The 27,491-nt window shown below is 45.3% G+C and overlaps 1 protein-coding gene and 1 long non-coding RNA gene across 3 annotated transcripts; one reads left to right on the top strand and one right to left on the bottom strand.

Annotated features, from left to right (window-relative positions):
- Positions 1-248: 248 nt before the first annotated feature.
- Positions 249-27,491, bottom strand: PHF11 (PHD finger protein 11). Of its 2 annotated transcripts, XM_083730790.1 has the most exons (11): positions 26,781-26,841; positions 24,277-24,397; positions 24,032-24,165; positions 20,773-20,880; positions 18,394-18,527; positions 7,875-7,921; positions 6,475-6,539; positions 5,958-6,027; positions 3,890-4,012; positions 1,860-1,931; positions 249-1,218 (listed from the first exon to the last, which is right to left on the bottom strand). In XM_083730790.1, the coding sequence occupies exons 3-11, from the start codon at positions 24,137-24,139 to the stop codon at positions 1,055-1,057; spliced, it is 891 nt and encodes a 296-aa protein (XP_083586916.1). In that variant the 5' UTR covers positions 24,140-24,165; positions 24,277-24,397; positions 26,781-26,841; the 3' UTR covers positions 249-1,054. The 2 variants fall into 2 exon arrangements, with proteins under 2 accessions (XP_083586916.1, XP_083586915.1); XM_083730789.1 differs by lacking the exon at positions 24,277-24,397 and having other exon boundaries at positions 26,781-27,491.
- LOC310840818 lies at positions 7,928-22,833 on the top strand. Its single transcript, XR_014562171.1, has 3 exons — positions 7,928-9,041; positions 21,141-21,307; positions 22,003-22,833. It is a non-coding gene; the product is annotated as an uncharacterized lncRNA (long non-coding RNA).

Below are 27,491 nucleotides of genomic sequence, written 5' to 3'. Positions count from 1 at the left end.
CCTGTGTATTTTGGCTGCTTGAATGTATACATCTGCCAGACAGATGGCTAGCGTCCTTATGTTTTGAAAGCACTTACATGGTGTGGTGGTGGGAGGGATGAGAGGACTGGATTTTGCCTTGTCCTATCTCTCCCCCCCCCCCCAATCCCTTTTTGAAAGTCAGCAGACCAAGTTGCTGAAATGGGAAGTGTCCTGTAACTACCTTGACAGTAGTTGAAGGTAGAAAATACAAATTTAAATCGCCGTACTTTGTTAAAAAACCCCACTTTTATTAAATGATTATTTACAATTCTGTAATCAAACAATTGCAAATATTCTTTACACACACACAACTACCTATGATTCTAAGAAACTGATTCTCTGAAACATTTTAACATTAAGCCCTCCTGAGGTGTCTGAAACATCTAATGTTTGGGCTCCTACTGCAAGGCCAGGGTCATTTTACAGACAGGATTTATTCTGTAAAACTATAAGTACGAAGGTTCATGGTTTGACTTTCTCTTTGGAAAGTGAAACTATGGTGTTTAATTTCAGTACCAATTGTAGTCAAGTGTCTTGAAGGAGTAGATAGAAGACGTTTCCATTGATTTAAAAAGTAGTGACAACTATTATAGCACCACAGTGCAATCCTTTAGGAAGGCTGACCTTGGGTTCTCCATCCCTTCACTGATGTCTCCTGGCCCTGCTGGCTGGAGCTGCCCTGGTTCTAGAGACTCAGTTGCAAAGAAGCTATGAAGAACACGTGGTAAACACATCCGATTCTCCCTGTACTGGAATAGATCAGAAAGACAGCCGTGATCTTGGAGATGGCTATCAAGAGGACACAGGCTTTCCCTTGCCTTTCCAAATAATCACATAAATGAATTGGCAATAGACAAAAAGAGAATTTGACCGTCAAAACCAAAAGAAAAAAATGCCTTTGCTGGAACAAAAGTGTCTCGCGGTCATGATTAGAGGAAAAAAACAATTATAACAAATGTGATATATAAGGACAAGCAGACTTATCTAACTGGAAAGTTGATTTTATGCAAGAACCAGATAGGAGAAATCATGATCAAGTATTACAGAAATATGCAGGTTGTTCAGAGATACTATTAGATACACTAGCTGTGTCTTCTGGGGCAGGCAGAACTACTTCCTTCAAATCTTTCAGAAGCTCAATCTGAGTATCCAGTCTTTCCCGTGTGTGCAGTAGCTGCTGAATTTTTTCTTCAGTTCCTGTAGAATTTACAATTGATGCTTGGTATTAATGTAAAATGCAAAAGTTTGTTGTTTTCAAATGACTCCTTTGTTTCTCTAATATCTTCTCCATTGTGACTGTCCTTTCAATCAACTGATTTCATAAAGGCAATTTCAGTTACCTGAATACACAAGCATAATTCTACAAAAAGGGTCAAAATATTAACTCCCTCCAAAACATTTTTTACAGGGAAATGTATATAACTATTATTCATGTTTGAAAAGGCACAAAGGGGGACTACGGATTGGTAGAGCAATGCAGCAGTTATGCCAGGCAGCCCCTTCTTACAGCAGGAAATATACGGTATAGTACTGATAACTCATTTCCTTCTCCTTCCCACTCCTTAAAAATGAACAATGGAATATAGTCTACTTATTGAGTTCAGTAAGACTTAGTCCCAGAAATGCAGCCTAATAAGCAGAATAGGCAAATGGTTTTCTTCGTAAGATCAAAAGAATAATCAGGCCAAACAGTCTGAATTATTTCAGCACCAAGTAACTGATCTATTCTACTTTGGTGCTGAGACATTTGTGCTTGGGTTTTAATGCCAAACCAGATTGCCCAGGCTCAAAAAGTAGTCATTGAGAGAAGTTCCAAATTTTGCTTCATGCATACATACCAGAGTGAGCTGTTGCAAGTATATTTTCAAAAAGGCCACAGTCAAAAAGTGACATTACTGTTTCTTCATATTCTGAGGGTAGAGACAAAACCATGCTGATACCTCTGCATGAACACAGATTTTAATATACAGTACACACAAGGATACAGGTGAAACTCGAAAAATTAGAATATCATGGAAAAGTAATTCAACTTAAAGGGTAAAACTAATATATGAGATAGACTCATGACACGCAAAGTGAGATATGTCAAGCCTTTATTTGTTATAATTGTGATGATCATGGTGTACAGCTGATGAAAACCCCAAATTAACAATCTCAGAAAATTAGAAGATTAAATGAAATCAGCAAAACAAGGGCTGCAAATAGAGCAATATTGGACCTCTGAGAAGTAGAAGCATGCATATGTACTCAGTACTTGGTTTGGGCCCCTTTTGCATCAATTACTGCGGTGTGGCATGGATGCTCTCAGCCTGTGGCACTGCTGAGGTCTTATGGAAGACTTCTTCAATAGCAGCCTTCAGCTCTTCTGCTTTCTCGGTCTCATGTCTCTCATCTTTCTCTTGGCAATGCCCCATAGATTCTCTATGGGGTTCAGGTCAGGCGAGTTTGCTGACCAATCAAGCACAGTAATCCCATGGGCACTGAACCAGGTTTTGGTACTTTTGGCAGTGTGGGCAGGTGCCAAGTCCTGCTGGAAAATGAAGTCAGCGTCTCCATAAAGCTCGTCTGCGGAAGGAAACCCAAAGTGCTCCAAAATCTCCTGGTAGACGGCTGCATTGACCCTGGACTTCATGAAGCACAGTGGACCAACACTGTGGAAACTTTACACTGGACTTCAAGCATCTGGCATTGTGTGCCTCTCCATTCTTCCTCCAGACTCTGGGTCCTTGGTTTCCAAATGAGATGCAGAAGTTGCTCTCATCAGAAAAGGGGACTTGGGACCACTGTGCAAAAGACCAGTTCTTTTTTTCTTTAGCCCAGGTAAGACGCTTCTGACGTTTCTTGTTCAGGAGCGGCTTGACAAGAGGAATACAATATTTGAAGCCCATCTCCAGGATCCGTCTGTGTGGGGGGGCTCTTGATGCACTAACTCCAGCCTCCACTCCTTGTGAAAGTTCCCAGCACGTTTGGATGGTCTTTTCCTGACAATCCTCTCCAGGCTGCAGTCATCCCTGCTGCTTGTGCACATTTTTCTTCCACACTTTCCCCTTCCGCATAACTTTCCATTAATGTGTTTTGATACAGCACTTTGGGAACATCCAACTTCTTTTGCAATTACCTTTTGAGGCTTTCCCTCCTTATGGAGGGTCTCAGTGATGGCTTTCTGCCCAACTGTCAGGTCAGCAGCCTTCCCCATGATTGTGCTTCCTACTGAACCAAACTGAGAGACCATTTAAAGGCTCAGGATCCCATTGCAGGTGTTATGGATTGAATAGCTACTGCACCTTTTCACAATGTTCTAATTTTCTGAGATTGTTAATTTGGAGTTTTCATCAGCTGTACGCCATAATAATCACAATTATAACAAATAAAGGCTTGGCATATCTTGCTTTGCGTGTCATGAGTCTATCTCATATATTAGTTTCACCTGTATACTCAGTAAAAATAGGTTAGTGAGTTGTATGTAACCCACCCTGGACATGCTTGGTGAAGGCTGGGCTATGAATGCATACAATAAATAAAGTCATGCCAGTGTATAAAATGGTCATGACCTCCCCCTGAACCCAGGAGTATCAGGGCTTTTGCACCTAACCAGTCTTCTCTTTCTGCTTCCACTAAAACCTGTTGCAAGGGAAGGTCACAGGGTGCCCCAAAGCCCAACTGTGCATTTGTGCTCTGTAGGGGAGAGTCAAAAACTCATCCTGCAACAGTAGGCTGGGGAAAAAGAACATGAGAAATAAACATGGCCAAGCAGTCTTGTTCCTGAGAGGTAAGCCCTATGGAAGCATTCACAGGTCATGACTTGGACCAAAAAGCTCAAATTAGCAACTGTCCCAAATGGCTGTGACTTAAAAACACTTTCCAGTACCTGCTTCAGAAGTGTTGTCATCCATCAGCTTTTCTTGCGCAAGGTGAAGAGTGTCTAACATTTCCTCAAAGATTTCATCAAGAAGCCCAGCCTGCTTACACTTCCTTAAAAAGTCAATCCTTACTGTTAAGAGAGAAATACATCCTTTTTCAAACAGTTCCATATCTACTGGCATTGTGAAGCTCTTTCTAGCAAGAGCAGTAATTTACTTTCAAGACATTTTGTTTTTTAGCTTGCAAGATACTCTCAAGTCATAGTTACATTGGATGCTTTAAATATTTTTTGAAGCAGCAATCACTCCTCCACCAGGGAAAAGCAGCAGCAGCAAAGGCTCAAGAACAAGCCAAAAGCTTAGATAATGTGTGTTTATATGTGGCTTTCCCCTCTGCCACAGAAACCCATGGGTCCAGGTTATTGGCCTGTTAGTGGTCACAATGTGATTATGGAGGATGGATGGTGGCTAATGGATTGAGGTTGAATCCTGACAAGACAGAAGTACTGTTTTTGGGGGACAGGGGGCGGGCTGGTGTGGAGGACTCCCTGGTCCTGAATGGGGTAACTGTGCCCCTGAAGGACCAGGTACGCAGCCTGTGAGTCATTTTGGACTCACAGCTGTCCATGGAGGCGCAGGTCAATTCTGTGTCCCAGGCAGCTGTCTACCAGCTCCACCTGGTACGCAGGCTACATGCCTACCCTACATGCCCGCGGACTATCTCGCCAGAGTGGTGCATCCTCTAGTTATCTCCCACTTGGCTAACATTCCCACTTGGCTAACATCCCACTTGGCTAACTGCAATGCGCTCTACGTGGGGCTACCTTTGAAGGTGACCCGGAAACTACAACTAATCCAGAATGCGGCAGCTAGACTGGTGACTGGGGGCGGCCGCCGAGACCACATAACACCAGTCTTGAAAGACCTACATTTCCAGTATGTTTCCGAGCACAATTCAAAGTGTTGGTGTTGATCTTTAAAGCCCCAAATGGCCTCGGCCCAGTATACCTGAAGGAGCATCTCCACCCCCATCGTTCTGCCCGGACGCTGAGGTCCAGCGCTGAGGGCCTTCTGGCGGTTCCCTCATTGCGAGAAGCAAAGCTACAGGGAACCAGGCAGAGGGCCTTCTTGGTAGTGGCGCCCGCCCTGTGGAACACCCTCCCATCAGATGTCAAAGAGAGAAATAACTACCTGACATTCAGAAGACATCTTAAGGCAGCCCTGTTCAGGGAAGTTTTTAATGTGTGACATCTTAGTGTATTTTTGGTCTTTGTGGAAGCTGCCCAGAGTGGCTGGGGAAACCCAGCCAGATGGGCGGGGTACGAATAAATAATAATAATAATAATAATAATAATAATAATAATAATAATGATGCTAGTTTTGTATTATAGAAAAAAGTGAAAGTTAAAAAGTACAAAGTGTGATGATGCCTGAAAAAAGAATATCATCATATAATGTGAAAGGCCTGGAAACTCCTATGAAACAGAATTGAAGGTAAATTTAAAACCAGTGTCAGGTGAAGATTACTCAAAAGCTGAAGACTAGACACTTATACCTAAGTATCTGAGCCATCCAGAAGCCAATTAGGAACAATTCTGAGAGAAGAGAAGAAATGTTGAAATCAATGAGTTTGGTGGGAATATTTGCAAAGAAAGATTTTTTGGCCCAAATGTCTAAGCAGTTTGCTGAACTGTGTATTTCTCAGAAGAAAGTATGTTTCTGTATCAATGTATACAATGGTACCTCGGGTTACATACGCTTCAGGTTACAGACTCTGCTAACCCAGAAATAGTACCTCGGGTTAAGAACTTTGGTTCAGGATGAGAACAGAAATCGTGCTCCGGTGGCACGGCGACCCCATTAGCTAAAGTGGTGCTTCAGGTTAAGAACAGTTTCAGGTTAAGAACGGACCTCCAGAACGAATTAAGTACTTAACCCAAGGTACCACTGTATAGGAAATGGTCTCTATAATAATCATGAGTGGCCATCTTTGTAATCTGAGTCACATTCACGGCAAAAAGCTGCAGAACAGGCTACTAGAAATCCTAACAAGTGCCAAACACAGTGAAGTCCTACCTTTCTGCTGGTCATTTTTTCTCTTAAGGACATGTTGTAGGCTCTCTTCTGCAACTGTTTCATTATCATTCTGTCAAAAGTGTTTTTAAAAACAAGTTTGCATATTTATCAGTATTGTTCAGAACACTAACGACAATGTTCATGTTTTTCCAGTGTAACAATCCCCACCTTCACATGTTAACAAGATTAGAGCTGAATCCTATCCATGCTTTGCACTAAGCATATGCTGTTTCTTAAGCTAAATTATCTCCCAAGTAATCCATGTATTAATTCATAGCACTTTTCCTCCAAGCAGCTCAAAGTGGCACACACACAGTTCAACTATGCACATTTTATTTCCCAAGATTTAGCACTTAGCAGCAGTCAGAAACTAAAACGGGTCAAAAAAGAACAAACTGAATTAGAACTCAGACTTAAATCACATGTGAGACCAATGTAGCAAGGAAGCATAGCTCATTGGAGGAAACTTACTGCATGATGTAGACATTAAAAAGGCTTTAAAATATATATTAATTACCATTTTTTTTCCACTGCAGGAAGAGTTTACTAGGATTGGGGGCCGTCCCTTCTTGCTGTCCTCATCTAGAAATAAGATAGCTGCTGCTTATATTTTACCAGATAATTTATTATAGTACTTCAGTAAGTTATAACAAGATACAGTATAAAAACAGACAGAACATGTTAGAATTACTTCTTTTTAATTCGTCTTAAGAGTTACAATGATAAGGACTTAAGAATCATCCAGTGAATTGGCATAATGGCAAAATGGAGATTTTGCGTGTTTGTATTTGTTAACAAATACTACTTCTTGTATCTTGAAAGTCCAAGTAATACTATAAATTCTTTTCCCCTCTTTGCACCTTGGGCCAAGTCAAAGAACTACCCTATACTGTCACACACCAGTCTTGAAAAACAATCACAGAATTGTGGGGCAGTATAGTTAAGTTTCATGCTATCATTTCACTTTTTAGCCACAGAACACACCGTATCCACAACCTGAGTCTCTCTCTCAAGTACTAAAAGCTCCTCCCAGCACAATTTTATCAAGAAACAAGAAAAAGGAAAACATGGGTCAAATCAGAATGAGTTGGTGGTGGAAGTACTCTCTGAAAAGTGTCTTGGAATTGGCAGGAACAGAAACAAGAACGAACAAAAGTATTTTGGTGTGTAATACAATTTGGTGGATAGGAAAATACCACCATTTGAAAGAACCAACATTTACTTTAAACTGTAAACAACAATTTTAAGAAAGCTAGATAAGCAGCAACTCAACTGTCCCTCCGTCCTGCACAAAATGTGAAGTTCAGAGTCTCTGAGCAGCTGCATGTATGTTGCAGGTGCAATGAGCAGAGAGACAGTATCAGGCTGCCTTGTGGGCAATTTGTGTGGGTCTTATGAGAAAATTAGTAATTTTCTATGAATTGGAATCTGGCCATTTTCTGAATAATCAGGAATAATGTCAGCTGATGCGTGATGCCAACCTACGTGAGCAGGGAATTATCTACAAGGCGCTAGTTGCTGTGGAGGGCAGAAGGGAGGGTGGCTTTGGTTTTCTGAAGAGCTGCAGAGAGACAAAATCAGGAAAACAACATTTATTGGGTCCAGTGATGAGCAGCAACCACTGGAAAAACTCTTCCACATGGAACTTGAACTGGAGAAATCACTGCTGAACCAGACCAACCTCTGACAAAAAAAACCCTACTATGGTAAATTGTATAGTGAGTATTTTGTAGTTCTCTTGTTCATATGGGTAGGAGAAAAAATACATTGGTTTTCAGTGTTTTATAAAAGCACTCTTGACACACTTTTTGTCAAGGGTTTCAACAGTGGGGAATGTATAAACAAAGATTCCATTACTATTTGCTAAAAATGACTATTTGAAGCATGGAGAAGAGTCTGATGAGGAAAAAAACTAACCATAAAAGCTTGTCTTCTTGACTGGGTCATGGTTTGGACAGAACACTCTAATACATTGGAGAAATAACGAGAGAAAAGAAATTGAATTAATATATAAACAAATGCATTCATCTCTATTAAAATGTACATAAATGTAGTAAGACACAGTGAAGAGTTCAGTTCTGGAAGAATGGTAGCACTGATATTTATCTGAAAGGAGCACTAAGACAACACCAAGTGCCTATTCAAGAAAGGGTTTGATGTGCTATTTCTGCAAGAAAGAATCATGAGTTTCAGGCAAGCTATGTAGAGTGGAGTGATCAGTGTTTACCAATGAAATAGTGACAAATTATTCTGCCATCTATTCATTTTTTTTCAGAGAAAATAAAATTCCTTACTATTGAAGTATGTAAGTTCTCCATTCCAGGAACTTTCAGAAGTAGGCCCCTCTCCTTGGCAAGGAGACAGGGTCCAAAAGCTTCTGAGTTGTATCCAAAGCAACATTAAGTCAAGGTCCTGTTAAGGCAAGGATTTTCACCTGTGTCCTTGCCTTCTCCTTCCCTTGCACTGTTGCACACAGAAGGGTGAAGGCAGGCTACACAGAGCAACAATTCCCAAAGGCAGGAAGGGAAAAGGGGGAAATATCATAAGGGAAAATTTCAACATCTTCCCACCAATCACTATTGCTCTGATGATTAAACCAGAGCCTCACACTGCTACTTTTAAGTTTAAAAACCATTTTAACATCTCATGGACCCTCTTCCTACCTCCGTGTGCTCAGTCTATCTCCTGAGCTTGCTGCATTTATCAGACTCAACTGGGTAATTTCTTTGCAACAGCAGCCTGGTTTGTTTTTGTTAAAACATTACTTCCTCAGTATTACATTTCAGGTAAAACTATGACTAAAGATGTATTAAGGTCATGACGCTCTGATGGCTGTGCATTTCAATTATCCTTGTTTTTTTTAAAAAAAGAGGGAGAATGTGAAGCATTTGCAACTCTTGGTCCCATACACTGAAGTCCTTTTACTTGCTCAACGAAGTTCACAAGCCTGTGCTGGGACAGCAGAAGAGCCCCCCTTCCCAAGCCCATCTCACTTTGTGTGTGCCTGTGTTAAGCCAAGCAGATAGGCAAAAGCCCCTTATACTTCCTGATTGGCTGTGATGAACAAAGGATTCTTGGAAGCAGGTAGGAAGACCTTCTAGATGTTAAAGATAAAAAACAAAAGCAGAGAGGAGGACTGGAATGGGAGAAATAACAGTTGAAAAGAGGAGGGGGAGGAGGAAGGAAGGGGGAAGAAGCAGGACAGAGGAAGAGCAGCTTGGATGGGGGTGACTAACTGTGGTTAAAACATGATCAAAAGGGAGTGAATGCATCATTTCCTTTCCACTTTCTGTTCACTCCAGATGGCATAACTCGACTGGTAGGGGGCCCTGATCAGCCCTGCCCCATTCTAGGTTAACTAAGGTGCCCTGGCTGGCTATGTTAACTTTCAAGAAAAAAAGAAAGCAAAAGGAGGGGCTCCACTGAATGCTTTTCTATGGAACTTTAATCCCCCTCCCCATATATAGTGATGCTTTCTGGCTGTGTTGTTTACAGCAGTTTGGGCAGCACAGCAGGCAAGCAGAATGGACTCCAGGGACTTTCTTAGTGCAAATAAATTTAATAAATTGGTGGTGGGGGTGCAAAGGAGAGACTAGGTTCTTCTGGCTCAGGGGCTCTTGGTGTTCTCACTGATGTCACACTAAGTTTTAGATGACTCTGAGGTGGGAAACAAATGCAGGTGTCTAATTAACCTGTCTCCAAGGCAATTTCAGGGGAAACTTCAATTTGCTGGCAGGTAATATCAAAATTAATCCTTAGAACTGAGCAAGTTTTTAAACTACTTTTTGCTAGGCAATGAAAAAATAAATTATGAAAATTAAGTTGGCTGGTCAGGCTGTCAGTTCTGCTGAGAATCCAGCTCCATTAAGCGTCCCCCCGCCAACTGCATCTAGCAACAGTCACTGCAGGCTGCAGCAGAGGGAGAGATGGGGAGCAGGGCCACTCCATCTGCTCAGCTGAGGCCCAAGCAACCTCTGGCTCCTCCTCTTTGAGCCATTGCCATTCCGTCTGGACACAGGAAGAACTCTGTAATCAAGCACTAGTAGCTAGGTTCACTTTTTTCCTACTCTCTCTCAATCCCTTCTCCTTTCTGTGTTGTGTCTTTTAGCTTGTACGCTTGTAAGCCATTCTGGGATGCTTTAAATAAAACAAAACAAACAAACAAACAAACAATTGTAGAAAGGAAAACTAGTCAGGTCTGTAAAATTCCATTCAAATTAGCTCTCTCTAGCTATAAATTTCAATTCTGCCAGACAAGAAGCTCTTCACAATTTAGAAAGTAAAAAGAGATAACTTGGTTACCACCTGAAAACAGCTGTTCCCTGGTAGCTCAATTGCCTCTGGCCCCTCCATCATGCCAGTGTCCCAGTGACTCCAAAACAACAGAGGACATCCCAATATCTGAATTCTTATGACTATTCACAAGAGCCTCCACATTCTCATGACAAAAGTTCCTGCACTTCAAATTACAAAGGCTCACATCTCTGTCTATCAAGCCAGCTAATCAAAATTATTTAAAATGAATAGCTTGGGTTTTTCCCTGGCACTCCCTGCTTAGAATTTATTCAGCATATTTCCCACGAAATCCAACACAAGACTTTTAATGCCTACTGAGACGTATGCAGCCTTAGGATGGCAACCTAAATAAATCGCTTTTGTTGACTCTTCAATATCTCCGAGTTCATGTTGTTGTTGTTGTCGTCGTTTAGTCGTGTCCGACTCTTTGTGACCCCATGGACCAGAGCACGTCAGGCACTCCTGTCTTCCACTGCCTCCCACAGTTTGGTCAAACTCATGCTGATAGCTTCGAGAACACTGTCCAATCATCTTGTCTTCTGTCATCCCCTTCTCCTTGTGCCCTCCATCTTTCCCAACATCAGGGTCTTTTCCAGGGAGTCTTCTCTTCTCATGAGGTGGCCAAAGTATTGGAGTCTCAGCTTCAGGATCTGTCCTTCCAGTGAGCACTCAGGGCTGATTTCCTTAAGAATGGATAGGTTTGATCTTCTTGCAGTCCATGGGACTCTCAAGAGTCTCCTCCAGCACCATAATTCAAAAGCATCAATTCTTCGGTGATCAGCCTTCTTTATGGTTCAGCTCTCACTTCCATACATCACTACTGGGAAAACCATAGCTTTAACTATACGGACCTTTGTTGGCAAGGTGATGTCCCTGCTTTTTAAGATGCTGTCTAGGTTTGCCATCACCTTTCTCCCAGGGAGCAGGCGTCTTTTAATTTTGTGACTGTTGTCACCATCTGCAGTAATCATGGAGCCCAAGAAAGTAAAATCTCTCACTGCCTCCATTTCTTCCCCTTCTATTTGCCAGGAGGTGATGGGACCAGTGACCATGATTTTCGTTTTTTTGATGTTGAGCTTCAAACCATATTTTGCGCTCTCACTCTTTCACCCTCATTAAAAGGTTCTTTAATTCCTCCTCACTTTCTGCCATCAAGGTTGTGTCATGTGCATACCTGAGGTTGTTGATATTTCTTCTGGCAATCTTAATTCCGGTTTGGGATTCATCCAGCCCAGCCTTTCGCATGATAAATTCTGCATATAAGTTAAATAAGCAGGGAAACAATATACAGCCTTGTCGTACTCCTTTCCCAGTTTTGAACCAATCAGTTGTTCCATATACAGCTCTAACTGTAGCAGAGGCTTGACAACCATATGTCAGGAGTGCTCTGATGGTGTTTCCTGCTTGGCAGGGGGTTGGACTCGATGACCCTTGTGGTCTCTTCCAACTATGATTCTATGATTCTTGTCCCACATAGAGATTTCTCAGGAGACAGATGAGGTGATCAGACACTCCCATTTCTTTGAGAACTTGCCATAGTTTGCTGTGGTCGACACAGTCAAAGTCTTTTGCATAGTCAATGAAGCAGAAGTAGATGCCTTTCTGGAACTCTCTAGCTTTCTCCATAAACCAGCGCAGGTTTGCAATTTGGTCTCTGGTTCCTCTGCCCCTTCGAAATCCAGCTTGCATTTCTGGGAGTTCTCGGTCCACATACTGCTTAAGCCTGCCTTGTAGAATTTTAAGCATAACCTTGCTTGCGTGTGAAATGAGTGCAATTGCGCGGTAGTTGGAGCATTCTTTGGCACTGCCCTTCTTTGGGATTGGGATGTAGACTGATCTTCTCCAATCCTCTGGCCACTGCTGCGTTTTCCAAACTCGCTGCTGCTGCTGCACTGTGAGTTGGGAAGGCCGCTCCCTCCTCAGGCTGATTCCACCTGGCCCAGACTGACTCACCACTGCCACAGCTTAAAAGGCCTCATGAGGCACAGGGACATCGCTGCTGCTGCTGCTGCACCGTGGGAGTTGAGGAAGGCCGCTCCCTCCTGTAGGCCCACTCCACCAGGCCTAGGGGGCGGGGCCCACACTCGCCACCACTACAGTTTTAAGGACACTGGTGTTGCCGCAGCAAATTTTTAAAATGTTTTTATATATTTTAAAGTGTTTTATAGGGGTTTTTACTTTTACTTTGTTGTAACACCGTGAACGGTGATTTTTATTGATGTATTTTTATTTTGTTCCGTTTTATTTTGGTTTTGGGTTGGATATTGGGTGGGGTGGGGATTTGTTTTGTTGGTACAATTGTTTTTGGTTTGATTTGTTTTTCTATTTTGTAAATGGAGGTTGGTTTGAGGCTTGGGATTGCTACCGTAGTGGGGCGAGGGAGGTATGGCGGTGGGGGCAGATGTCATAGGCGAAGGGGATCGAGATACGGATATGCTCGTACCCCTTCCAATCTGCGCCCCATCCCAAGGGACGAAGGAAGGGTGAGCAAGGATTACTCACCTCCGTCACTGGTGTTGTGCAATGCCAGGTCTATAGGCAACAAAACCGCCACCCTGCAAGACTTCTTCACCTCGCACGGGGTTGACCTGGCTTGTGTGACGGAGACCTGGGTGTGCGAAGGGGAAACTGTTACTTTACGAGAGATGGCGCCCCCGGGTTTCTCCGTCCTCCACCAGTCGTGGACTGTGGGCCAGGGGGGAGGGGTGGCACTATTAATCCGAGAAGACTGTTCTTTCAGGGCTCTACCATCGCCATCGATCCCCGGCATTGAATGTGTTGGCCTAGTGTGGGGCTCCGAGGTGAGCTTGGCTGTCTGGTTGGTGTACCGGCCACCTAACGCACCAGCAGCCACCCTGTCAGGCCTGCTGGAGGCGGTGGCCGGCTGGGCCTTGGAGTTCCCTAACCTATTGGTATTGGGGGACTTCAACATCCATGCTGATGCCACTCCCTCCTCACAGGCTCTGGACCTGGTGTCTTCCATGGCGACACTAGGGCTCTCCCAGTTTGTTTCGGGCCCCACACATCAAGCAGGCCACACGCTGGATTTGATCTTTGGTGTCGCTATAGATGTGATCATGTCTCCTTCGATGAAGGTGCCATGGTCTGATCACTACGCACTGAAAGCCAGGATTGATTTTCCACCCCCACCCTGCTTAGGTGGCGAGCCAATTTGGACTCGCTCGCAGAGGCTGATGGACCCTGATAGATTCCGTCAGGCCTTGCGGGCCCCTGCATCCCCTGGCGACTCATTGACTGAGCTTGTTGAGGGCTGGAATATCCAGCTCCTAGCAGCCATCGATGAGATCGCACCTAGGCGCCCTCTGCGACCCCGCAGAAACCGGGTTCCCTGGTTTACCGAGGAGCTTTGGAAAATGAAGCGGGACCTCAGACAGCTAGAGCGAGTATGGCGGGGTGCCCGTGACGGAGCCTCAAGAACATCTTATAGGGTTTTTATGAAAACCTACGAGATGGCAGTGAAGGCCGCTAAGAAGTCCTACGTCTCGGCTTCCATTGCCTCCGCTAGCTCTCGCCCGGCACAATTATTTAGTATAATTAGGTCTTTAACGTCCCTTGAAGGACAGCCAAATTTAAATAACAATTCGACACACAGCTGTGAGGCATTTGCGAGCTTTTTTGCGGAGAAGGTCCTGTTGCTCCGCCATGACCTCCCTGCCAATTTGGATACAATAAAGGAACTGGAGGCGCCTCGGCTGTCCTCGGGTCCAGTATTGGACCACTTTGACTGGATATCCCCAGCCGATGTGGACAGACTCCTCCAAGCTGGAAAGCCCACCACCTGTCCTCTTGACCCGTGCCCGTCTTGGCTGATTAGAGCGTGTCCAGACGAGGTGCGGGCCCCCCTGGATGATATCATCAATTTGTCCCTTGGCACCGGGATATTCCCAGGGGAACTGAAGGAGGCAGTGGTGCGTCCGCTCTTAAAGAAAACATCATTAGATCCTTTAGATCTATCCAATTACCGCCCGGTTTCGAATCTTCCATTCCTGGGTAAGGTGATTGAGAGAGCGGTTGCTGAACAGCTTGGTAGGTTTCTGAATGAAACATCGGCTCTCGATCCATTCCAGTCTGGCTTCCGCGCTGGTCATGGGACCGAGATGGCTCTGGTCGCCCTAACAGATGATCTCCGCAGGCAGCTGGATCGAGGCAGGTCGGGGCTGCTGATTCTTCTAGACCTGTCAGCAGCCTTCGACATGGTCGATCACGAACTCCTGGACCGCCGCCTTGCCGACGTGGGGATCCAGGGCACAGTCCTTCAATGGCTGTGCTCGTTTCTCTCTGGTCGGGGACAGAGGGTGGCGCTTGGGGGGGAATTGTCATCGCGCCACTCCTTGGTGTGTGGAGTCCCTCAGGGTGCGATTCTCTCCCCGATGCTTTTTAACATCTTTATGCGCCCCCTCGCCAAGCTTGTCCGGAGTTTTGGGCTGGGTTGCAATCAGTATGCCGATGACACCCAACTCTATCTGTTGATGGACGGCCATCCTGACTCAGCCCCAGATACACTGACCAGATGTCTGGAAGCTGTGGCTGGATGGTTACGTGGGAGCCGGTTGAAGTTAAATCCTTCAAAGACAGAGGTCCTCTGGCTGGGACGGAGCGATATGGGATTGAGGGGGCAGCTCCCATCTTTTGCGGGGGTGCAATTAGTGCCAGCATCGTCTGTTAAGAGTTTGGGTGTAATCTTCGATACCTCCCTCTCTATGGAGGCGCAGATTACAGCTATAACAAAGGCGGCATTTTTTTCATCTCCACCAAGCTAAGCAGTTGGCTCCTTATCTCTCTTGCCCTTACCTAGCCACTGTGATCCACGCGACGGTCACCTCCAGACTGGATTATTGTAACTCGCTCTACGTGGGGCTGCCCTTGAGACTGACCCAGAAACTCCAGCGGGTGCAGACTGCCGCGGCGAGACTCCTTATGGGGTCTTCGCTGCGAGATCATATTCATCCAGTACTATACAAGCTGCACTGGCTCCCGGTGGAGTACAGGATCAGGTTTAAGGTGCTGGTTTTAACCTTTAAAGCCCTATACGGCCTAGGACCCTCATACCTACGGGACCGCCTCTCCTGGTCTGCAAATAAAAACATCCTAAATTTACGGTCTGCAAATAAAAACATCCTAAAGATCCCAGGCCACAGAGAGGTTAGGCTGGCCTCAACTAGAGCCAGGGCTTTCTCGGCCGCGGCTCCAATCTGGTGGAACGCTCTGTCACAAGAGACTAGGGCCCTGCGGGACCTGACATCTTTCCGCAGGGCCTGCAAAACAGAGCTGTTCCACCAGGCCTTTGGTCAGGGCGCAGCCTGACCCCCTCCTCTGGCAACCTGCACAGAATTTTGCTTGATGGTTGCCATTAATTTGATTTTAATTTGATTTTAATTAATTTTATAATGAATGTTTTTAGAATGTTGAACTATTTTTGATTGTTGTTAGCCGCCCTGAGCCCAGCTTCGGCTGGGGAGGGCGGGATATAAATAAAATTTATTATTATTATTATTATTATTATTATTATTATTATTATTATTATTATTGTTGGCATATTGAGTGTAGCACCTTAACAGCATCATCTTTTAAATAGTTCAGCTGGAATACCATCACTTCCACTGGCCTTGTTATTTGCAGTGCTTTCTAAGGCCCATTTGACTTCACTCTCCAGGATGTCTGGCTCAAGGTCAGCAACCACACTAACTGGGGTGTACGAGACATCCATATCTTTCTGGTATAATTCCTCTGTGTATTCTTGCCACCTCTTCTTGATGTCTTCTGCTTCTGTTAGGTCCTTTCCACTTTTATTATGGTAATCTTTGTACAAAATGTTCCTTTCATATCTCCAATTTTCTTGAACAGATCTCTGGTTCTTCCCATTCTGTTGTTTTCCTCTATTTCTTTGCATTACTCGTTTAAGAAGGCCTTCTTGTCTCTCCTTGCTATTTTTTGGAAATCTGCATTCAATTTCCTCTATCTTTCACTATCTCCCTCGCATTTTGCTTGCCTTAGAATCATAGAATCATAGAGTTGGAAGAGACCACAAGGGCCATCGAGTCCAACCACCTGCCAAGCAGGAAACACTCCCCCGCTATTTGTAAGGCCTCATTGGACAGCTACTTTGCTTTCTTGCATTTCCTTTTCATTGGGATGTTTTTTGTTGCTGCCTCCTGTATAATGTTACGAGCCTCCATCCATAGTTCTTCAGGCACTCTGTCCACCAAATCTAAATCCATAAACCTGTTCCTCCCTTCCACTGTGTATTTATAAGGGATTTGATTTAGATGGTATCTTACCGGCCCAGTGGTTTTTCCTACTTTATTCAGTTTAAGCTTGAATTTTGCTATAAGAAGCTGATGATCCGAGCCACAGTCAGCTCCAGGTCTTGTTTTTGCTGACTGTATAGAGCTTCTCCATCTTTGGCTGCAGAGAATATAATCAATCTGATTTCGATGCTGCCCATCTGGTGATATCCATGTGTAGAGTCGTCTCTTGTGTTGTTGGAAAAGAGTGTTTGTGATGACCAGCTTGTTCTCTTGGCAGAACTCTATTAGCCTTTGCCCTGCTTCGTTTTGAACTCCAAGGCCAAACTTGCCAGTTGTTCCTTTTATCTCTTGACTCCCTACTTTAGCATTCCGATCCCCTAAAATGAGAAGAACATCCTTCTCTGGTGTCATTTCTATAAGGTGTTGTAAGTCTTCATAGAATCGGTCAATTTCAGTTTCTTCAGCACCAGTGGTTGGTGCATAAACTTGGATTACTGTGATGTTAAAAGGTCTGCCTTGGATTCGTATTGAGATCATGATATCATTTTTGAGATTGCATCCCAGTACAGCTTTCGCCACTCTTTTGTTGACTATGAAGGCCACCCCATTTCTTTTATGGGATTCTTGCCCACAGTAGTAGATATGATTGTCATCTGAACTGAATTCGCCCCTTCCCGTCCATTTTAGTTCACTGATTGCCCAGAATGTCAATATTTAGTCTTGCGATCTCATTTCTGACCACATCCAACTTACCCAGGTTCATGGTTCTTACATTCCAGGTTCCTATGCAATATTTTTCTTTACAGCATTGGACTTTCCTTTCACTTCCAGGCATATCCGCAACTGAGCGTCCTTTCGACTTTGGCCCAGCCGCTTCATCAGCTCTGAAACTACTTGTACTTGTCCTCCGCTCTTCCTCAGTAGCATGTTGGACGCCTTCCGATCTGAGGGGCTCATCTTCCAGCATCATAACTTTTATATGCCTGTTGTCTTTGTCCATGGAGTTTTCTTGGCAGGGATACTGGAGTGGCTTGCCGGTTCCTGCTCCAGGTGGATCACGTTTGGTTAAAACTCTCCACTATTACCTGTCCATCTTGGGTGCCCTGCATGGCATAGTTCATAGCTTCTCTGAGTTATTCAAGCCCCTTCGCCACGGCAAGGCAAGTGCTCAATTCTGCCACCTTGTAGGTGGATTTGACAGCAAAGATGAGCAACTTATAAAAGCGGGCATATCATAAATATCCCCCACATCCAATTCTGGGGGATAAAAAAGTTTATTTTGCTGGTTCTCAGGATTGTTTAGATTCAGATATTGGGTGGTGTTTTTCACTAATGAAAGGCTTTTGGACTGCAAAGGAAGCTTCTGTGAAAAGAGGGCCAATTTTCCTACCTTCCCCTTATTTCTGCAACTCTGCTGTGTCTCCCCAAACCTGCTCGAGAGGATTAGGGGGTGCTTTGGAGCAGTGGATGAGAGTGCAGGACAAAAGGGGAATTTTGAAAAACCTTTCACTTATGGAAGCCTTCAGCCAGCAGAGGGACTGACTGAATAGTCTATTACAGGGTTCAGCAACCTAAGGCCCATGGGCCCATGTAGGGATCTCCGCTGGAGTGAACCGGCCCAGGTGAGGTAAACCTTGCCGGCCCCTGGTCTATTATCTGGCCATTAGGTGCCACAGCAGGTGCTGTGATCTTCCAGCAATTTGACTTGACCCGTAAAGGAACACCCCTGCATTGTCTCCCCAGACAGACGGGTGCCACCAACAGGCAAAGACAGTACCACCCAACCACCCCAATAATGGTGTCAAAGTAAAAGATAAATGGAAGAAAATTCTCAAAATGCAACAAATTTTAGAAAAGAATTTGTTAAATACCGGTAAATGCCTTGAATTTCATCCGTTTCTATTGCAGCATCATCACACAAAGCACAGAAATAATGGTAACTTCTGCGACAGTTTTTTATCTCACAACCCACAGTGGCTCCTTTCTTGCGACAGAAATTGCATATCTGCAAAAAATGGGTTTTTGAGTCTAAACAAACTGTACCATATCAGGTTGGTTCTGATGTTAGCAATCTTAGCTTTCAGTGAACCAAAATTTTTAAACCACAGTCTTTGGCATGGCTACTCATAAGTAAGTCCTACCTGAATTCAATGCGACTTACAGCCAAGAACAGGGGTTAAAATTGCAGTCTAACTTTGTCCAATCATTACTAACTCTCTGTTGCAATTTTAACTCGAGAAACATTTTTTAAATTATTTGGTTACGAGAAATGCTTTGCTTCTGTCAAGCTAATGGTTTGGCTAGCCTGGGTCTCTACCCCACACTTCTTTGCATTTATATTCTTTAATTTAAAAATATGTGGTCGCAGCCTTCATGGTATCTCCATACAATTATTTCAATGAAATAATTATTAAATTGTCTATATTAAATTAAATTGCCCATATATTCCATTTGTGGGGTGCTATGAGTGGGGTAGTACCTCTGGTGGGAGACACGTCCCGCTCCTTCTGAGATAGTTTGTCCACCTCTGATCCTCACCCTGCCCTCAGTTCTCACCTCTTAGAAGCTGTCAGCATGTGACAGCAGCCCCAGCCCAGGAAATGGCTTTGACTGGGTGGCTAAACCAGGTGTATGGAGCCAATGGGTCTCAGACCTTTAGTGGATTAAGGACTTTCCTTGCATGCAAAGAGAGGCTCCAACCGATTGAGCGGACAAGACCAAGAGTGGGTCCAATGGTTAAGAAGGTGGTTTTCTGCATGTGCTGTTGAGGGAAGTGAGGGGCAGATGGGGCTCATCAACCTGGGAAGGGAGCCCATCAAGTAGAAGGAGCCTTCTGCTGCCCTTGTAGGATACCTTCGGGAGAAGAAAAATCTACACAAATCTGGAGTGTAGTCCCTAAGACAGTTGGATGGTGCCCTGTTTGCCTCTGCTTTCCTTTGGACCCCATCAACGAGATTGAGAGGCACAGGGGATTTGTTGTCTGAGCAGCCCAGGACCTTCAGATACACTGCCCAGGCCTGTGCTCCGGGAAGGTCACCTTGAGACAGACAGGTGCCAGCAGCTATTACATTTCTAGTAGAAAAGCACTGGGTAATGTAATTTGCAATCAAGACTACAGTTACCTTATATACAATAGGATGGATATCTGATGATGGTAAGAATTCAGACTTCAAATTGGCGCTAACATTTTTCATCCCTTTGATGGCATTTTATGTACAGTTCTTAAGAGTGCACAAGGGATGCTTTGAGGGGAAAAGCCAGACATTTAGCCAAGACTATTGCTTCTCCCTTCATTTTGGAGAAATCTGTTGAGGAAGAGTGATTGCCAAACAAAGCAAGTCTTTCATTGCTATTACAATGGCAGGGTTGGTTTTTTTGAGGAGCATTATGTTAAATTATGGGTAGGCAAACTAAGGCCCGGGGGCTGGATCTGGCCCAATGGCCTTCTAAATCCAGCCCGAGAACAATCTGGGAATCAGCATGTATTTACATGAGTAGAATGTGTCTTTTTATTTAAAATGCATCTCTGGGTTATTTGTGGGGCATAGGAGTTTGTTCATTTCCCCCCCCCCCCAATACCATATTTTTCGCCCTATAAAGGGGAAATGTGTGTGTGTCCTATGGGGCGAATATAGGCTTTCGGTGAAGCCTGGAGAGCGAGAGGGGTCGGTGCACACCAACCCCTCTCGCTCTCCAGGCTTCGCGGACCTCTCCCAAGCAGCGGGAGCGCTCCCGCTGCTTGCGAAGAGTGGCCTGCATGCTATAGGTGCGTCCTATAGGGCAAAAAATACGGTATAATCCGGCCGCCCACAAGGTCTGAGGGATTTTGGACTGGCCCTCTGCTGAAAAAGTTTGCTGACCCCTGTGTGCTCCCGCTGCTTGCCGAGAGTTGCCTGCATGCTGAAGCCTGCGCGCGCTGAGCTCAGCGCGTCCAGGCTTCGCGGACCTCTCCCAAGCAGTGGGAGCGCTCCCACTGCTTGCGGAGAGTCGCCTGCATGCTATAGGTGCGTCCTATAGGGCGAAAAATACGGTATAATCCGGCCTCCCACAAGGTCTGAGGGATAGTGGACTGGCCCTCTGCTGAAAAAGTTTGCTGACCCCTGTGTTAAAGTGTTCTTTTCTCAGAATACTTGCCAGTATATGCCTCTTAACTAAATAACTCTGACCTTAGCATCAAAAGAAATAATTCTGAACTAATTCTGCATAGTCTGCTTTTATACACATAAAAATGTAAAAGGTTGGTGTCTCACCAGCCTCTTTCCTCTTTTTATTTCACTCGTTACTGAAGCCACATCAAACCTTATATCGAGATTCTCAGGGTTATGTTCTTCAGATTCCACAAATCCAGAGGAATATAGCTAAAAATAAAAACATAAATTAAAAGGAAGTAAAAATCAAACCAGGAGATACTACAATGAAGCAATAAGGAACAGCAGCAACAGTTGGGAAGAGATTTGATTTAAGTGTTCTCTCATAGATTTGCACAATCAAAACAAAAAAAAATCCTTCCAGTAGCACCTTAGTTTCTTTTGCATGGTTATCTGCAACATATCTGCAATTAAGAACCATTCAAAATAATGTATATACTTGGATTTTATTTTAACTACCACTTTTCCAGGTTGAGTATACCACCCCTTGCTGTTCCAGTCTCCTAGAAGCCAGGCGCTGTTCAAGAACCCTGTATCTAAACTGAATAAGGGATGCACTGAAATAGGATAAGATAGTCAACCCAGCTCACAAAGGAAGCTTTCTCTTCATCTCACCTCCCTCTACCATGCAATGTAGGTAGGAAAGAACCATAGTATATATACTACGCTTGAAGACAGTCATTGCTACAATGAAGTAGCCAAATATTAGAAAGCAGTGCCAAGTTGCAATTGCATTATTTGGTTCCCCATCTGCACACCTTATTTCCCAACACTTGCCAGTCTCCACTGGCAACATTTGGTGACCCCAAGGGCCCTCTTTGTGTTACTAGGTGATAAATAGAACAAAAGGTGAACTCTGCATGCACACACAAACAGGCACGCATGCCACAGAACAAGAGTGACATTTTTCAAGAGCCTCCTCAGTTCAAGAGCAATGGTGGAATCATAGAATTCCAAAGTTGGAAGGGACCCAAAGGTCAGCTAGTCCAATCCCTGACAACGCAGGAACCAGTAGTAAGCAAAGGAGCAAAGACAGGGAAGGTGGTCATCCCCCATTATACTTGGCTTTTATAAGTGTTAGAAGCCGCCGAAAGTGACTAGGGGAAGCCCAGCCAGATGGGCAGGATATTATTAATAACAACAACAGTAATAATAGGTGCAATTGTGACAGAAATTGTCACTAAATATCTACAGAATTTTAAAGCAGTTAAAATTACTATTGAAGTGGCAACAGAGCTGGTAATTTAGTTATGCCATCTAGTTTAACTATGAGACCAATCTTTATATTACAACTAAGCTCCTCTGCTATTTTGTCATTTGTCCCACAGGTAGTATTCTATAGAAAGAGAACCATAGAAAGAGAATGCATTGGTATGCAACAGCCTTCCCCAGCCTTATGACCTCAAAATGTTTTGGAGTACCAATTTCATCAATTCCAGCCAACATGACCAGTGGCAGTGGTCAAGGAGTTGTAGTCCAACAACAGATCTGACTAGAGGCAGGCACTCTTGTATGAAACTGGTTTCCTGGATCCATTTCAGCTGGGATTCAGGATTGAATGTGGCATAGAAACTGCCTTACTAACACTATAAAAAGAGACAAGCCTTCCACATCCTATACCAGATGTATCCTAGACCCCGAGATCTATGGATGAAGAATGGTACGCAAATTTAATTAATAATAATAATCAAGTCCAGCTGAGCAACAGCCTCACCCAGGCCATCCATGGCTTTAAGAACAGCAGATGCAGCTGGGAAGGGAGACTTCCAGGGAGGGAACAAGGCGGACTCAATGTCTTCTGTTGGCAGGTTGCCAACAGAGATGACTGCATGGTGATTGATAGCCAGACATACATTTTGGCTATTGAATTCGCTCTGACAGGGAATTAACCTCTGATGCTCTGAAAAAGTTGTTTACTAAAAGTTGGGAGACCGAGAAGCTCCTTGGAACCTGAATGGGGGTGAGCAACTTAAGAGCAGAGGAATCAACATCTTGCCCCAAAGCCACATGAGAGCCCTAATGGGCATAGGGTCGGCAAAAGCCTCCTGTTCTCCAATCTCTCTGAGACGGTTATAATTTATGTCTTAGAGAGGTTTCTCTGTCTGCCGATGGAAATTTACATCTGGTATGTGAGCTACTTTCTGGCTTTGAGAAATATTTATTTAAAAATCAGGATGGACAACCATGGCAAATACCATATTTTTCGCACCATAGGACACACTTTTTCCCCTCCAAAAATGAAGGGGAAATGTGTGTGCGTCCTATGGTGCGAATGCAGGCTTTCGCTGAAGCCTGGAGAGCGAGAGGGGTCGGTGCGCACCGACTCCTCTCGCTCTCCAGACTTCAGGAGAGCCCCAACGCCAGCCCCACAAGCTCGGGGGACAGTGGGGAGGCGGAACGCCGCCATTCCGCTGTCCCCCAACTTGGTTAGAAGGCTGGCGGGGGGAGAAGCCTGCTCCTCCCCGTCGCCAGCCCCGCAAACTCGGGAGACAGCGGGAGAGGCGCAGCGCGCCCTTCCCACTGTCCCCCAACTTGGCTAGAAGGCTGGCGGGGGGAGAAGCCTGCTCCTCCCCGTCGCCAGCCCCGCAAACTCAGGGGACAGCGGGAGAGGCGCAGCGCGCCCTTCCCGCTATCCCCCGACTTGGCTAGAAGGCTGGCGGGGGGAGAAGCCTGCTCCTCCGTTGCCAGCCCCGCAAACTCGGGGGACAGCGGGAGAGGCGCAGCGCGCCCTTCCCGCTGTCCCCCGACTTGGCTAGGAGGCTGGCGGGGGGGGGGGGGAAAGCCTGCTCCTCCCCGTCGCCAGCCCCTCAAACTCGGGGGACAGCGCTGGGCTCCCGCTGCTTGTGGAGACTTGCCTGCATGCTGAAGCCTGCGCACGCTGAGCTCAGCGCGTCCAGGCTTCGCGGACCTCTCAGCAAGCAGTGGGAGCGCTCCCACGGCTTGCGGAGACTTGCCTGTTTGGGGGCTGGGGTCGGGGGAAGCTCGAGCTTCCCCTGTCCCAGCCCCGCGCCTGGTGGGGAAATAATTTTCCCCCCTTTATTTTCCCCCCAAAAAACTGGGTGCGCCCTATGGTCTGGTGCGCCCTATGGTGCGAAAAATACGGTACAACAGGAAATGGGATGGGAGGATATGGAACTGGGTGTGAATTTACAAATACTTAATAAAAAAACAGTATGAACATAGGGGCAGACTCTTGTGTGGAAAAAGATGAAAATAATTGTTTAATAGGGAGGAATGGTTGTGGAAGTTATTGTAGTTGATGTGTTTATTAGAGAAAAACCATTGCTGAAATTTATTAGTAACAATAATTAGAGAAGCCTTTTTGGGTTTTGTGTAAAAAGAAAAATGAATTAATCCTCACCAAACAATCCTGATGAACTGCAAGATTCTGTCCTTCAGCAACATACATAATGGCACATTCTTCATCATCTGGGCAAAATGCACACTGTCTTCTTACCATCTTTGCCATTATCCAAGCTAGCTTAGCAAAGTCACCTTAGAAAATGATTTTAAAGATTAGCACAACACAGACACCATCCCTGAACTCTAGATGCATCTAACTGGAATATCCTCAATGTTATCAGTGAACTTCTTTAAAAGTCTTACTTTGCTCCCCAAATGTAATGGAACTAGAGGCCTTTAATCCAGTGGAGGGATCCACTGGCAAAAGGGAAGAGATTTCGCTGATGTCTCCCAACTCTCCAGAGCTGATTCTGGGTACAAGACACTGCAGGGAGAAGGAAATCAGCAGTCGTCATCTCTCTCTCCCTTCTGCTGGGGAAATTATTCCCTGAGCAGAAGTCTACTTATAGGTGCTACTATGGATTCTAGCCAATGAAGGAGACAGTCTACATGATGTATTTTACATTTTATTTAAAGGCATTTACTTAATATTTTAAAAAGCAACGCTAAAGTTTTTAGAAGAAAAACAGAACTACAAATAAAAATCATAACTGCAACCACTGAGCATCTGAATACAGTTCAAAATAGTTATAAATACACTAATAGATCTTAAATATATACATCTGACTTAGGGGGAAAGGTAGGCAATAAAGGAACATTCCACAGATGAAGACCTTCAGGAATGTTGAAGGAAGACTCACTGTGTTTTGTTTCTGATTTTTCATTTATAAACAAGATACAAAATAAACTGCAACAAAAAAAATCAAAGCACTCAGATATTAATTCATATAATGAAGACATGCCAGGCGCTGCTAGGCTTTCCCCCTCCGCCGGCCCGGGAGCGCATGAGAAGGCGGCCTCCGCCTGCTTCCCCTTTCCCGCGGGGAGGCTCTGCGGACGCCGACGCCGCCACCATGTCGTAGTATTGGACAGACACCTTGTCACCAGACAGAATGAAAATTCTACAGTTGCAGCTGTCCAGAACCTTGTTTTTCTTTGCAATGGAGGCAGAAAATGATGGTGCTCTTTGTAAATGGGATGAATACAGAAGTCTTCGACTTCGAGAAATGGAAAGGAGAACGCTGCACATTTGTAAGGATGGGGACTGTAAATCATGTGGTAAAAACATTAATTGAACTATGTTTTCCTGCTTTTTTGAAAAACATTGTTCCATCTTGTGTTAATATAGATTCTAAAAAGCCTGGTTAAAAATTAACATGAAAAACCATGGTTTGCAGCTCTGTCAACAGCTGAACACTTGAATTATATGTCTCCAAATTCTCATCCTTGTGCAGGACTATATGGTATTAGTTTACAGTTGTGACAATAACGTGACAATAGAAAGTAAAGTATTTGTTACACTTTCACATAGGTGTTTTGAGTTTGATTGCAGGTGATAAAAAGACTGCTGTATTGAGATTAGCTGTAAGTTAAAATAAGCTTCAGTTCAGTAAGCTACAAAAATTATTCTAGATAATGTCAACTCAACTTTTTTTTTGTAAGGCAAAGACCATGAAGATTCTATAAAGTGGAAATACAACAATTGAATGGAAAGGCTATAGTCTTGGGGGTGTGGTATGTGTGCTGGTTGGTTCACTTAATGCTTTTAAAGATAATTTTATTTAGTTTTTTTGTACCACCCATGATAGTACAAATCCATTTTTTTATGACCACAGAAGAAAGTTAGAGAAGCTGTTGAAGTTGGACTCAATAAATATAATTTCACCCTCTCTCTCTCTATATATATATATGAATGAGACATAAGATACAAAGCATTCAAGGCTAGATGTTTTAGGGATAGTTAGCCATTTTTAACTATCTTTCTACAAGCCCCCACAAGATGCTCCACACTTTCCAATGACTGCTCTTAACAGCTGTACAGCTGCATATACTGTACATGTTTTAAGAGCTTTGGGGACAATGTGGTGCTCTGCAAAACACCGTAACACATTTACTATGGGGTCAAGGAGCAACCCTTCAATGCCAATCTTGGGAACTCAACTGTGCAGGCAGAAATGGCCTCCAATACAAATCCCACACAGCTAATCCAGCAAGATCACTGGTATCAAAAGTCAGTGAGAGATCAAGAGAAAAAGGTTATTCTCTCTCTACCCCCCCCCCCCAAATCCATCAGAGTGACCAGGAATGATTCAGTTTCAAAACCAGGCCTGAATCCAGACTGAAAGGGAGCCAGGTAACCAGGTCACCCAGGAACACTTGACCTAGTTTTGCTACAGCCCTCTCCACCCCGCCCCACCCCTTGGTGCTTATTGGAAACCGATGGATCCAATGTCGGCTTTTTAAGAAGCAGGCACCCCATGGCCACGTAAGGCAGGGCGCAGCACCCCAATTCTCCGTGAGGCGGGCACAGCCTGGGGGCCCCCAGGGCGAGGGGGGCAGGAGAAGGCCTCGTCGCCTCGAGGGCTCTTTCCCACAGGCAGCGGCTCCCTGAGCGCCGCGCCCCCAGCCGGGCTTGCCTGGGCTCCCCGCTCCCCGCCTTTGTTCCTCAGCGGCGCCCGGCAGAGCAGCCTTGGCGGGGCGGCCCTCTCGGCCACGGCAGCCCGGCTCTCCCAGCCCCCGGGGGCCGCCCTCCTCCCTCGCGCACCCGCAGCGTTCCCGCCCGGGAGGCGCGGCCTCGGGAGCCAAGGCGCGCGACGAGGGCAGCCGAGGAAAGGAGCGCGCCGCCCCGTCCCGCCCTCGCCACTCACCCTTCTGCAGCGGCCCCGGCGGCGGCGGCGGCGACTCCCGCAGCGCCTTTTCCGCAAGGCCCGGGTGACGTCACCGGCGGAGGACGTTTCCGCTGCGCGCGCACGGAGCCCAGAGCCCGCCTCCCTCTCCGGAGGCAAACGCTCCGCCGCAACCTTTCCGCCGCGCCCGCCAGAGGTCGCTGCGTCGCCGTTTCAGCCGCCCGCAGGCGGGCCCTCGAGCCGCGAGTACCGGCGGCGGCAGCAGCAGCAGCAGCCGAGAAGGGCGAGTCCCAAGTTAGTAGGAGCGTCAAGGAGTCCACATTGCAGGCGGCTACACTTAGGCAGAAGTTGGGAAGAATGGAGTTGGAAAACCCCCAGCACATGCGCTTTGCGTAAATTCCCAATTGGCTTAGATTTGCCAGTGGGTTGCAACTCCTAGAGTAACCATAGAATTGGCTAATGGCAGACACATGGAGCACAGAAATGTGCAAGAGTACTGTTGACATCAGTTCTCTGCTGACTTTCCAGCATACACTAGTATTAAGGCCTGACTTCACTACCTGCTTGGCATTCCTTGGAGGGCCCTGGCCAACAGATTCCCTGTCACATATTCTCTTGGATTTGTTTGAACAAATAAGGGTTCCTATATATACTAGGTGGTCGATTTTGAGGAGGGACAGGAGCAAAGCCACCTTCATTTCTGTGGTTTCTGGTGGCCATTCATTCTGCAAG

The sequence above is a fragment of the Podarcis gaigeae genome, assembly GCF_964106915.1.
Source record: "Podarcis gaigeae genome assembly, chromosome: 3".
Classification (NCBI taxonomy): domain Eukaryota; kingdom Metazoa; phylum Chordata; class Lepidosauria; order Squamata; family Lacertidae; genus Podarcis; species Podarcis gaigeae.
This window is presented reverse-complemented; position numbering and strand designations above follow the sequence as displayed.